This window comes from Acanthochromis polyacanthus, chromosome 5, assembly GCF_021347895.1.
Source record: "Acanthochromis polyacanthus isolate Apoly-LR-REF ecotype Palm Island chromosome 5, KAUST_Apoly_ChrSc, whole genome shotgun sequence".
Taxonomy (NCBI): domain Eukaryota; kingdom Metazoa; phylum Chordata; class Actinopteri; family Pomacentridae; genus Acanthochromis; species Acanthochromis polyacanthus.
The window spans coordinates 33,412,263-33,425,443 of NC_067117.1; the positions used below are offsets into that span (position 1 = coordinate 33,412,263).

A 13,181-nucleotide genomic window follows, 5' to 3' on the forward strand; every position below is an offset into this window, starting at 1 on the left:
AAGACAGTGTTGGTTTACTAATCATACCTGGGAGTGGACAATCTGGAATGAATGTGTTTTGTTTATTTTTCAAAAATTACTTAATCATTATTTATTTTATTTATTTACTTATTTTTGTTTTGTTTTGTTTTCTCCTTCATACTGTTTTGCCCTGCTTAATTTGACGTTGCCGTTTTGTTGGGCAACTGAAAAAAGGGGGAAAAAAGCAGAAACTTGTATTATGTACATTGTACAAATTTCAAAAAATGAGAATAAAGATCAAATAAAAAAAACACACAGTAACTGGACATGGAAGCAGATAAGCAATCTGAGTTATTTCTAAAGGTTTATGTTATCGTTTAATGAGAACTGCTTATCTCTTACAGGTATTTGATAAAAACCACATGCTTCCTCAATCATTGGATCCTAGTCAAAGTTCAGGTAGTTTTACTCTGACTGCTACAGTCTCTGCTGTCACGTAAGTACAACCACATCAGAGAAATACACCAGGCACAATGTTCTCTGTTCTGCTGATGTTTTCCTCAAATAATTAAGTGTAGAACCAACTTGAACCCTCTGAACCCCAAAACCCATCGGCAAGTTTAAAAGAGTCTTTTTTTAGTTTGCCAAAATGACTCCATTTATCATGGCAAGACACTGTAAACACACAAACAATCATCACATTCTCAACTTGTTTACAGGCCTAGATCTAATTTTGCCTGACTTCCAGTTATGTCTGGAAAAATACCCTAATATAAGCTAAAAATAATACATATTTCATCAAAAATACTTTACTTCACATGTCACATGTGAGGAGATATATATGAAAACTAATTAAAAACGTAAAGTGTTAAATATCTATAGCATGTGCAGTCAACACTGTTTTCCAGTGTGGACGCTTGAAAATTTTTTTGACATTTTAAAGTTTTTGTAGAATAAATATTACATCCATTCAATAAGTAGTACTGGACGACAGATACTGCTGCATCAATAATGTTTCTCTCCATTTAATCAAATATCTCATCATTGAAAGCTGAAAATGATCAAATATGGGGTGTAATGACTCTTATTAATCAGTTCCACTTGACTCGGACATCAGGCATCAAATAGATGTTGTGGCTGACTGTACCTCAGGTCTGACAGGGTCTTCGATGCCGACCACGGCGATACAGGTGAGGTCGTTCAGGATGTCGTTCTCACTGTCCCATTCTGGTTCTCCGCCTTCGGCGGGGAAGTCTCTGTAGGCCACACAGATGGTCCTCAGCCCGTCGCAGGCCATCGGCTCGATCACCTTCCGCACCATCTCATCACGGTCCTTCGGCTTGAAGACACGAGGCTGACCCTGGGCGTCCAGGATACGAGAGCATCTGGGAGAGGAGGGAGGGAGATTATGAGGCATTAATAATCAGGTAAGAAACATGATCCATTCCCCCTCCATCCAAACAGCCCTGTTCATCTCAGACGGATGAATGAGGGATTAGCTCGCACAATGAGCTTACTGTGTCTCTTTTCTTACTTCCTCAGGACGATCTCTGACGCTCCTTTGCTGTACATGCGGAAGCCACCGTCAGCATTCTTCAGGACCGTGCTCATGGACTTGCGTGAGGAGTTGAAGGTGTAAACTTTGTAGAACTTCTCTTCGGGAATTTCGTCTCTGATCGGCTGGTAGTCCCTCTTCATATCGAGTACCAGACCCAGCAGAGCGCACTCTGTCTTGTTGCCCACATGGCGAGGCAGGCCACCCTCTTTCTCCGGAGGCTGAGAGGAGACACAAAGTTTTGATGTCAAAAAGGAACTTCATTTATCTTTTTGGTTTTTGGAGAGATGAAAGTTTCTTTTCACACTATACTCAGTAAACAGCTCTTATTCAAGCTCTTATTATCACTTGGAATTTTATAAGAACCATGTGTACTAAGGCAGTCACACAAGCACTCATCTGAACATTTACCAACACACAGGAAGTGTTTCAGCTGCATCTTTCACCTCTGAGAGAACAGATATAATCATATTTTAATCAACTGTGCTGCAATCATGGACTGCAAACATTTAATTTGGGGTACACATGAGTAAACGTGACCCTTTAAACCTGTACGCTTAAAGGAGACAGGTCTAGGTCTATTTTCTACTGTATTATGTGCCAAACTGAAGCACGATGGGATCTCGGGTGGCAGCCATGATGTGCATCACCTGAACTCAATCCTGAGTCTGAAAATGTCTTGTGTTGATGTTGCTCTGCTGCGCCTCATGTGTAGGCACAATATAAAACGTATACGCTGCTTCCAGTTACCTAAAATATCCAAACCTGCTGAGGGTAAACAACCTGTTATCAGGCAGGGTAGCAGGCTTCTCTGTTTTTCACTGCCGGTGCATTTTATTTAGTAAAAATGAAACATACTGCAAAAACAGTAAATCAACAATCTAAGTTCTGAACGAGTCTGTGTAAGAACAATGTCACTTTTGACTTTCTCTTTATTTGTTTGGGCTGCCCTCAGTCATTCCAGTTGAGGTTTAGGTTAAGTTAATCCTCCAGGGAATCAGTACAATGTCAGAAAATGTAATAAAAGCAAGTATGTGTCTCTGCTATGTTTCCTCTCTCTTTGTGAAGAACAGTTTCTAATCCTAAAAGCGAAGGTTCTTTATTGCAAAGAGGAGATTTTGTGCCGTTGTTATTGCTTCAATGCGTTTTGTCTTTAGTGCCTTTTGTCTATGACACAGGCATTAAAACGCTGCAGTTTTGCTGTTGAAACTATGAAATATCCCATAATGTTGATATTCAAAATTGCTTAAAGTAAAAATGAACAAAAACAATTTAGTCTTTAGACTGTAACACCTGGAGTGGATGTAAAATTGATTTGGCTGCAGTTTTAACACAACTCAAATGTGCTTGTCAGCTTTGAAAACTGGATGTGTCTGTTTCCTGTATTCATGAATTTCAGGAGGCAATGATGCTCAGAAATACAAAAATAAAATAACACCAATAGTATGAAAATACATTTTTGTATAAACATATTAAAGATAATATGTATTATAAAAGGGACTGATTGGGCACCTAGATAGCTCAACTGGTTGAGCGAGCGACCCATGAACACAGCGGCCTGGATTCGATTTCAGCTCACGGTTCTTTACTGCATGTGTTCCTGCCGATTCTTGTCCCTGCTTTCCTGTCTGCCTCTCAACTGTGCCTATCAAATAAAAACAGCCAACAAAAGGCCAAAAAAAATAACTTTAAAAAAAGAAGGACTGATTCTGACAAGGGTTTGGTTGATTTCAAATAGAATAACATTTCGAGGTCAGGATTAGCATCTGTGTTCATGCTGTGTTTGGCTGCAGCTGGACAGTGAAGGTCTCACCAGGATCTTGGTGGTGTACGCTGAGTTGATTGAGATGCTGTTGACCAACGTTTCCAAAGTCTCTGGTTTGATGATGTCGGGTTCAGGGACAGTCTTGTAGTGTGTATCGCCGACGTAGGCCTGCACCACCGTCATGCGGTTCATGGTCAGAGTACCCGTCTTGTCAGAGCAGATAGCCGTGGCGTTGCCCATGGTCTCACAGGCGTCCAGGTGACGCACCAGGTTGTTGTCTTTCATCATTTTCTAAAAGATGGAGAACAACGCTGCTCATCAAACTTATCAAAACCTCAAAGACTATGACACAACTCTGAGGGGGGTCCATTAGTGTTATTTTTGTCATAATCCCTTTCACTTGGCACCCTGCTCACCTTAACAGAGTAGGCTAAAGAGATGGTGACGGCAAGCGGCAGCCCCTCGGGAACGGCCACCACCAGCACCGTCACGCCGATGATAAGGAACTTGACAAAGTACTGGATGTATATGGGGGTGCACTCGGCCAGCCAGGTCCGACCCTGGATCCCAAAGGTGTCAATCACAAAGTAGAGGATGAGGATAATGACGGTCAGAGCCGACATGATCAGACCTGGACGAAACAAATACAAAATCCCATTAATCTCAATTAAGCTGTAAATTGTACAAATAATGTTAATGACGTTAATAGTTTAACAGACTAAATATATTTTAACTCATAAGGCGGAAGATGAAGCACATGCATGCCAGAAAGCCTGTTGTACATTAACTGCAGCACCTGGTTGTTCCACCACATAGAACCTCTTATTGTTTAATATTGCAGGGACCAATCAGAGCTCACATTGTGAAATCAAGCCAGAGTCTGCTGAGCTAGTGTTCCTACTGCTGAGTAGTTGATATAATTATTCCAATTCGGCTGCAAAAATCATTTGTTTGTGGTTTTAAAAAAATCTCTGCCAGTGTCTGAAATGCTGTCCACTGTTCCTCAGTCACACTAATGACAATCAATTACTGATTGATAATGTTGCTAACTATTAGCTAAGAAAATTAGTTTTAAAATCTGTACTACTCTAGTGCACATACAGAGAATATAATCACAGAAGGCAGTACTATTTGGAGCATCTATCCTTAAACTTTTCATTTGGATTTGCCATCTTCAAGAGGCAACTGTTTAACATACATTTCATTGAAAATTATCATTTCATTGACAACTTAGGTTGTTTTGTCGTGGTAGTACTTCTAAAATGCTTGAATGTCCAATAATTGCTAGCTGAAGCAACACTGGCACTCAGAGCTTGTGGCCTCAAAATTAAAAAAAACATACCATGTAATCAGAATTTCTTCGGTTTGATTCTGATCATTGTTGCATCAACTATCAAAAAAGCATAAACTTTTATGTTCTTGACTGTGTAGCCTCTGATGTCTGATTTCCCCAATGTCTGACTAGCCACACCTGAATATATCAGGACTGCAATGCAGATTACATTTTTGATTGAAAAAATGGTTAAATGATAGTTATTAGTGATTTTATTTTGACAAATCAGTGAGGTCTAGCAGGTAAAGGAGTTGATAAGTAGCCACTGTAAAGAACAGTGCAGTAAAAATAAGTTGTTTACAACATTCTGAATATGTCTGACACGTGAAAACAGGTGAAATGTTAAATCCACTGCATGTGTTTTTCTACTTCATCTCTCCTCTCAGTCACCTTCGGTCAAAGTGTTTTGGCCCAAATTCTATTTTTGTACAGTAATGAAGGGCAGTCTATTACTGAAGCAGGTTTGAGGCTGGTGCCCCCCTCCCACCCCCCAATCTGTCCTGAAAGCCCCTCAGTGTATTAAGGTCAATTGAAATGACACAGAAAATACCTTCAATTCCGGGATAAATCATGTTCCCAATAAAACATCCATCCAATAAAACTGAGTGCATTTTGACCCTCAGCCTCCCAGTGTCCCTCAGTGCCTGATCACTTTGTGTGCTATTAAAGGAACAGGCCCACATTTCTGGAAATGTCTCTGCTTCCCAGAGTCAGATGAGAAGATCAGTTTCATCTCTGTGTAGCCAGTAAAGAGATTGATCTGAAGAAGCTAAGTCAACTTAGCTGAGTCAAAAGAAAGAAAAATCCTCCTTCATATAACTCCACAGCGGCCTAATTCACATTCTGAATCTTGTTAGAACTACAATGACCAGTCCATCTTGTGGTTATCGGGGTTCAGATCAAGTGAACACAGTGCTCCAGTCACACAGAGATTAAAGAGGGTTTGGTCAGTTACAGATCAGCGACTTGTAATACTTTTAATTAAATATCAGTTTTTGAAGTGGTAGTTGGAGACTTCCAGCTCTCTTGTTCATAGATGCTGTCAGATGTCTTAAAAGTTTTTATTCCTCAGAGCACTGGTTAGTATGACTGTAGACTCTCAGGCTGAGCTCAAAATCCCATATTTCTCTTTTAATTTTCAGCACATATGACACAAAGTATGCATTGTTTATGCAGAATCAAACTGCAGTATCAGGACAGTCTACTCAGTCATAATATGCACCTTAAACTGTGACACTTGCCGTCTGTAGTGTGAAATGAGCTGTCATCTGCCTGTCGCTGTTGGTGGCTCAAGCTTATTTATACAAGACACTGACATATATGTGACTAACTGTGCTGAGGACTGTGGGTTAGAATGGTCAGAAAAGAAAACTGGGTACGAACTACAATATGTACTAGGCAATTTTAAATCTGGTTAGGGCATACCATGTAATAGGTTAATAAGGGTATTGGAACACAGAATGCTTAGTTCTGTGAAGGGAGGGAGGGTCACAGCAGAACTTCACAGTGTAGTTAAAAACTTTCAGCATTTGAATCTCTTTAATTATCAGTTCAAGTCAGCGGCTCGGTTTCTTCTGATTTACAAGGCACTGACCAGCAGGATGCCACCAAACACAACTTCTCTGGTAAACTGGTCCCAAAGCCACTATTCAGTTCATTCAAGTGACTGGTTAAAGTTACTGTCTGTAACTTGGGAAAAGTGCTCTTACATTTTGTGCTATACAAACCTGGAACATCAAAACATTAAAGCTTTATACAACTATAGCTGTAGGTCAATTTAAAACCATGATTACAAACTATTCAGCTTTTAAATGCAACTGTTTTTTACTGTGTTCTGTGACACATATGTTACTACGTGTCTCTCCATCACTGTGGTGTCTAAATTAAAGTGCAAAGAACATTAAGGTTAAGCAAGGTTCCGCACCTGTCTGAAAAGGGCTGAGTGTCTTTATCTACATTCTGGAGGAAAGTTTTATACCACACACATATCTGTATGTTTTTTATGAAGCTGCAGCAAGAAGTGGGCTAGCCTAGCTCAGCATAAAGGCTGGAAAAAATGTAGCTTGAACAAAGCTAACAAAACCCAGCATCTGTGGCTCATTAACATCTGTTTTGCTCAATTCATAGAAAAAACAACATTTAAAAATTATGAGGTTGTCTGCAGGTGTGTAAATGTGACTGAATAAACCTTTCCGAACATTCAGGTGGAAGTGACCATATTTTGTGGATGTGGGTGTTCTCCTCACCAGCTTTGCCGATCTGAACAGCCAGCCTGGTCAGTTTGCCCTGCAGCACAGACTTCTCCTTCTTGGTCACGAGGGCCTGGTTGACTTTCGCCTTTGGTTTGGCCTCCTCCTTCTCCTCTGACTCGGCTGCCTCCTCACTCTTCAGCGGCTGGATCTCCAGAGCGATGCCATCCTGGGTCTTGGCTGGTTTCGGAGGGGGGAGGTCAGGAGGGAAAAGGAGGAGGAGGCAGGTTTTAATGGGTCAATGAGGGAGGAGAAGGAAGGACCGGTGTGGTGAACAAAGACAGATGAGGAGAAGATATAGGAGAGATCAGGAAGAGGTGAAGATCAGGGCAGACAGAGTGATGGAGACAAAAGAGATGGTTGTAGTTTAGGAATGACAATGGAAAAGAGGGAAATTTTTGGTGAGTGAATTAAATCAATGTATAATAATAAATCACAAAACAAGAAGAAGGGAGCAGGGGTTCAGGAGCAGTTTGGGGATGAAGGAAGAGAGGCAGAGAAAATGTTACAGATTCAGTCGGAGGGAAAGCTGAAAACGACTGGACGTGTTTGCTCAGAGATCAGACAAAACCTCTGACTCTTAATCATTACATGGTGACCCTTTGGCTGAATGCAGAGAGCAGCGTTTCATCAGTTTATGATCACAAAACATTCATGAAAAGGTCCAGGTAGCTTTCAGAGAGTGTCACAGACGAGTTGGGAGCAGCAGTTCATAATGAAGAGCAGCAGACAGAACAGAGAATACAGCAAATACCACAGAGAGGATTTAACACAGGGCTGTCAATCAAACACACACACACACACACACGCCCACGCGCACACACGCACGCGCCTGCACACTCACACTCACGCACACGCACACACACACAGTTTGCTTCACATCAGAGATCAGAGTTTGGAACGAGGCTGAGTTCTGAAGTCTGACATGGCGTCTAGCTTCACGTCCTGCTCGGCGGCTCTGCTGCTCATTTGCATAAACAAACTGCGTATTTACATTTCACTTCATCAGCTGTGATCCTGTTTGGACTGCAGTACTGTATGTGCAGCTCCCTGATCTGTTTGATCTGTGCTTTCAGTGAATTCAGCCACGCTCGCTCTATCCACAGCCGTTTGTCATATTTCCATACCAAAGAAATGTGAGCAGGTGATGAATGGAAACAGAACAGACCTGCACTAACGTGACACTCTGAGGTTTGATGTTCTGTTTGTCTTCATGAACAACTGAGTTGACAACAATGACTGAAACTGGGAGGATTTTACCTCCAGATTCCATCAATTCCTTGTTCAGCTATTAACATTAAACACTGGAAATTTTGCAGTGGGCTGTTAAATGAATGCACAATAACTCCTCCGTCAGCTAACTGTATATTCTTATTTTAAACCATGTTGGAGAGTCACTGCCGGGAACAATATCAACATCACATCTGGAACCAACAACATCGACAGATCATGGACATAAAGCACATTATATTCCTGGATGACCAGTAACATGATTTTACAAAACAAGGAAAACTCTGCTGATCTAAATTCCTCAACTGCTGCTCCTATTGTCCTGTTTCTGTTATCTACCAGTGTGAAATAATCAAGTCTGTTCCAATTTTCAAATCAATTTAAAGCTACCTTTACTAGAAGCAACCCATGCCAAATTAAGCCAATAATAATAACAATGTGACGTGAAACCATGCAGTACATTTTTATGTCACATCTACAGAAAGTTTTTAGAAATAAGTTCAAATTGAAACAAACTAAAGGAAAAAAATCGAGAGGGCCTCAAGCAGGAAAAACCTAAAATGATTTTAAAATGAATTAAAAGAACTTGTCAGAAAATTCAGAGATGTTGTTTTTAGCTGAACTGCAGGCTGTGTTTACACAGAGCAGAGAGGAGACAAGTATTCATGTCAATTAAAGATGTAATCAATCAATCCATAATACGTACTCTCCATTATCCCTGTGGATATGCTGATTGCAGTTTGTTGATTTAAAAAAAAAAACTTTTAATAAATGAGAACTTTGCTGCAACAGTGCTACCAGTGAAAAAGTTAGTCTGGGGCTCTGAATTGCCTTTTTGTTCAAAGGTGCTACACAAATAAATTTGCTTTGTCTTACCTGTACAAGCAAACCTGACAGAAAAACTTCATATTTAAGGAATAAGTTCTTGCATGAGGCTCAGTCTCTAACAAATAAACTCCGTCCCAACTCACTTTGATATTTATATAAAAAACAAAACAAAAAAATCCACAGCGAGTTTGAGAACAGAACTTCAAAGTTTTGTAAATGCAAACGTAGAGTCTGTTTGTCAGTGTCATAATGTGCTTCTATCGCCTCCACTGTCAGTGCCATCGCCTCACTCAGAGTTTCATCAGGGTGATCACGGAAAACTCCCCACACAGAAGACCTCTCTCCACAGTATGACCTCAATAAGACAGTTAACATTGTGGACGTGGGGATGAGTCAAACCAGGAAGCTGCTGAGCTTTATGCACATGGTCCACTCTGGAGACAAGCCACGACATAGAACTAACTGACACAGCTTCACATGAACAGGACTGAGACCCACTGACCAACCACAGAACTGGAAACAGGCGCAGCATTGAACCATGGGAGAACGCACGGCGGGCAGAGGGGAGGGGGTGTCTGACAGTCAAAAAGAAAGCAAGTCAACAAACAGAAGATGAACGCAAAGGATCACCCCAAAGAACAAAAAACGACAGCGATGCAGAACCACGACAGAGAGACAGGAGGAGGTAGTTGAGGCTGCAGAGCTGTGGAGGCTGCAGGAGACTTCAGCAAGACAGAGAACAGAGAAGAGGGAGAGAGTCAAACAGTGAGTACGAGACAACATGAAGTCCTGAGCAACACCCTGCAAGGAGGCAACAGTGAGAGAAATGACAGGAGTCAAAGGCGAAAAGAAAAGAAACTGAGGATACACAGACAGAACAGACGACAGCCCACAGCCCACTAATACTGTCAGGGTGCAACTCCCACACACACCGACAGCATCAACATCACGGCTCTGAGCGCTTCAGTCACGTACGGTGAAATGTGATTTTTTTAACATTCATCAAAAACCAACAACATGCAGTGGAGGTGATTGAATGAACAGTGTTCACATTCTTCTTTAATACAGCTACTGTTCAGTCACTTAGTTCTTCCACTACTTTGCTGTCCTTTGTGTCCCAGTGTTGTGTTTAAAATTAAACTTCCTCAGCAGATACTGAAAATGCTTCATTCAGATGAATAAAAATGACCCTCTGAACCACAAGACACATCGGTTGCTTTAAAAGGCATGATGTCTTTAAGAATCCCCAAATCAATCCATCTATCGGTCAGCAATCGTAAAAACAAATATATAATTTTAAACTTTCCGATATTCCTTGTCAAAAAATGAAAGCTTAAAATTTCATCAAAATCATTTGTTTTCTACGTTTCATTTAATAATTACAAAAAAATGTTGTTTGCGGGAATCTGATTCTGTAAAAACTAAAAGTTGTACGCTTTTCATCGCACACAAGAAGCCATTGATCACTCAGCGGCTACTAACTGTGAATTTTATAGCTGATTAAAAACTGTGGACACTTGGAAAACTGTTGGGGATGTTGATTCCAGTTTTCTTATTTTTGAAAACTAAATAATTAAAGAAATTAAACTTGCATTTTTTAAATTTCATCAGATTTTTTTTAATGCCTTCTATCGTTCTAACTGTGTCATGCTGCACAGAAGAAGAGGTGGAGGACTTCATACTCCAGTAAAAATGAACTCCACAGTGAAGAAATATCAGATAAGAGCAAAAGACTACTTGAAAACTACTTGGGATTCAAAGGGTAAAAGTTAAATATTAGCATGAAAGATGTTTACTTTTACTGTGACTCAGTTAGTACTGATTGTAAACAACAGCAAACTTAAAGTGTTTGAGCTACGTAGTTTTAACCCTTTACGCTTCAGTGCGTCGTAGGTGAACCGCCGGCGGTACACCTACTAATTTGCATAGGAATTTCAAGAATGTCCAACGGCTGCAAACCCGATTATACAAACACTATACGCCGATGGAAAGCTTAGATTCTCATGAATCCGCCGGTATAAATCACTTTCAGATGTGATTACCACAGCGGGTGAGAAAAACACATTTGTCCGACAAAAACAAATATTCATCCATCCGTTCTCTATACACGGCTTCAACACACACAGCGCGACTCACATTTCCGGGTTCATTATTATTACACAGAAAAAAAGATTCCACAAAAAACGGCCATAATCCAACCTTTTACATCCAGACAACACAAGCCAGTAAACTATTTTGTCCAAAACATGTCCTGAAGTCGGTATAAAATCCACGAATCGGTCGTTTTCAAGGAAATGCACCTCGCGATGTGCGTCCAATATTCCCTGTATTTTTCGTCATTTTTTTAATTTAAAAATAGAATATTAGCGATTTTTTGTACTGAAAATGGCTGGAATTGACTGAAGCTTAAAGGGTTAACCCCAACTGGGACTTGAATGATTTTCTAGCCACTAGAGGGCAAAAGAATTTCACTATAAGTTTACAGCTCTAAAAAATTAAGTGCTAAAGTTTTCTTCTTCCACATCCAGCAGACAAACAATCATCCCACTCGAGTCATGTTTAAACATGACCGAGGAGAGAGAGCCACTGCACCACAAACTTGGAGCTGAAGAGGCTAAAAAGCCAAGTGAGCTCGGAGCTCTGAAGCTAAAAAGTGCCTGAAGGTTTGTGAAGTTGTGCGTTTCAGCGGAGGTCATCTGTGAGTGCAGCTCTGAGAATTATTTCTGTGTGCAAAAGTGTGATCAGCTTCCAAGAGCCATGTGTGTTTCTGTGTACATCAAGAAGCATTCTGTCTGCAGCAGATGCCTCGACGGCGGGAGGTCGGGAGGAGGGGAGCGCTGTGTGTGCATGTGTGTGTGTCGAGGCAGCTTGTGGAGGAAGCTGGACATGTGTCGGATCACACGGGACACGGAGGACGGTTGGCTGGTTTTGGAGGTTGGAGCGATTGCGTCATCTGAACGATTAAATAAGGACACCTCAGAGGTCGGCCCGATGGGTCACAGTGACGGATTTGTGTCTCAATTCTGAGCATGAAGTAGGACATTTTCAGGGCAGAACGTGTTGTTTTTGGAATTGAAAGTGTTTTTTATTAGATGAAAACTTCGTCATCTTGGTAGCTGTCCAACTTTTGACAGATTCATCATTATCATGTATGTGTCAAATTTAAAACCTTTTGATCTAAACTCTGTCGCACAAATGCAAAAGTTTAAAAACTATAAAAACACAGCCTAAAACTGAGTTTACTATGAAAAAAACTATCAACCAGGCTTGGGGGCAACTGAAGACTGTTGTTTGTAATTAAACTGCAATTTATTTCTTGATTAATTTCTTAAAATTTAACAATCAGGGAGCCAAAGCTTCTCAGTTAATGTCATAGTAGATAAACAGGGTATTTTCTGCTTTCTTTCAATGATTATTAGTTTTCATTTAATCAGATCACCATTTGAGCTACAACCCATCTTGGATCAGGCTCTTCAAATTAAATATAGCATAGTTGAAATGTATTTTTTAGTGGAACTACGTTAGGATTTTTATTCCTCAACTGTGCAGCTGGCACTCATCAAGTCAGCCAATTAGCTTGGAGAGCAAATGAGAGGTTTGTACTGTGTGAGAACAGCAAACACACAAATACATGCCTTGAGCACAAATGAGATTTTTGTTCTCTCAAATTAAATAATTCGTTGAGCGACAACAATTTATCAGCAAAATATAATTTATGTGAAATGTCCTACTGCACTCACAGGACTGAGGCCTTCATATAATTCCACAGTTTGCATAGTGGCAGTTACCATGGCGACTGTGGACGCTGTGATTGGCTGTCGACGACTAGAAAGTTGAGAGTTGCACCCTTCGACAGGTAAAGCAAGGCGAGAGAATGTCCCCCTTTAACAGCAGAGAGACAGAGGGATGGACTGGACACTCCCCTCCTGCTGCTGGGTGGAGGGTGAGGAGGGGGTGAGGAACAGGGAGGATGGGGGGACAGAGAAGGACAGATGGATGAATGGAGGGGTTACCTTTGTTGCGATTTTCGGGGGGTCCTTGTTTTTTACCTGTTCGGACAGAGAGAGAGGGCGGAATGCTGATAAGATGGCTCAAAGAAAAAATAAGATCAAAACAAACTGAGGGAGAACACAAAGTTCAAACTGATAGAAACCCACAGGTGTGTGTGTGTCGTGTGTGTGCCGTGGGCAGGAATGGACGAATCAGAGGAGAGAGCGCATCATTTCCTGCTGCGGAGAACCAACCTCCACAAAGTTCAAT

The 13,181-nt window shown here is 41.0% G+C and overlaps 1 protein-coding gene across 5 annotated transcripts in view; it reads right to left on the reverse strand.

Annotated features, from left to right (window-relative positions):
* The window catches only part of LOC110964790 (plasma membrane calcium-transporting ATPase 1-like), a 144,963-nt gene that overhangs the window by 47,706 nt on the left and 84,076 nt on the right, over positions 1–13,181 (reverse strand). For 3 of the 5 annotated variants that reach the window (XM_051948138.1, XM_022213623.2, XM_022213625.2), the window contains exons 7-12: positions 12,935–12,970; positions 6,861–7,043; positions 3,698–3,912; positions 3,330–3,572; positions 1,496–1,737; positions 1,109–1,346 (exon numbers count right to left, since the gene is read on the reverse strand). In XM_051948138.1, coding sequence (XP_051804098.1) covers positions 1,109–1,346; positions 1,496–1,737; positions 3,330–3,572; positions 3,698–3,912; positions 6,861–7,043; positions 12,935–12,970 — 1,157 coding nt within the window. The remainder of the gene's footprint in view (positions 1–1,108; positions 1,347–1,495; positions 1,738–3,329; positions 3,573–3,697; positions 3,913–6,860; positions 7,044–12,934; positions 12,971–13,181) is intronic. The other 2 variants (XM_022213624.2, XM_022213626.2) reach the window with 1 other exon arrangement.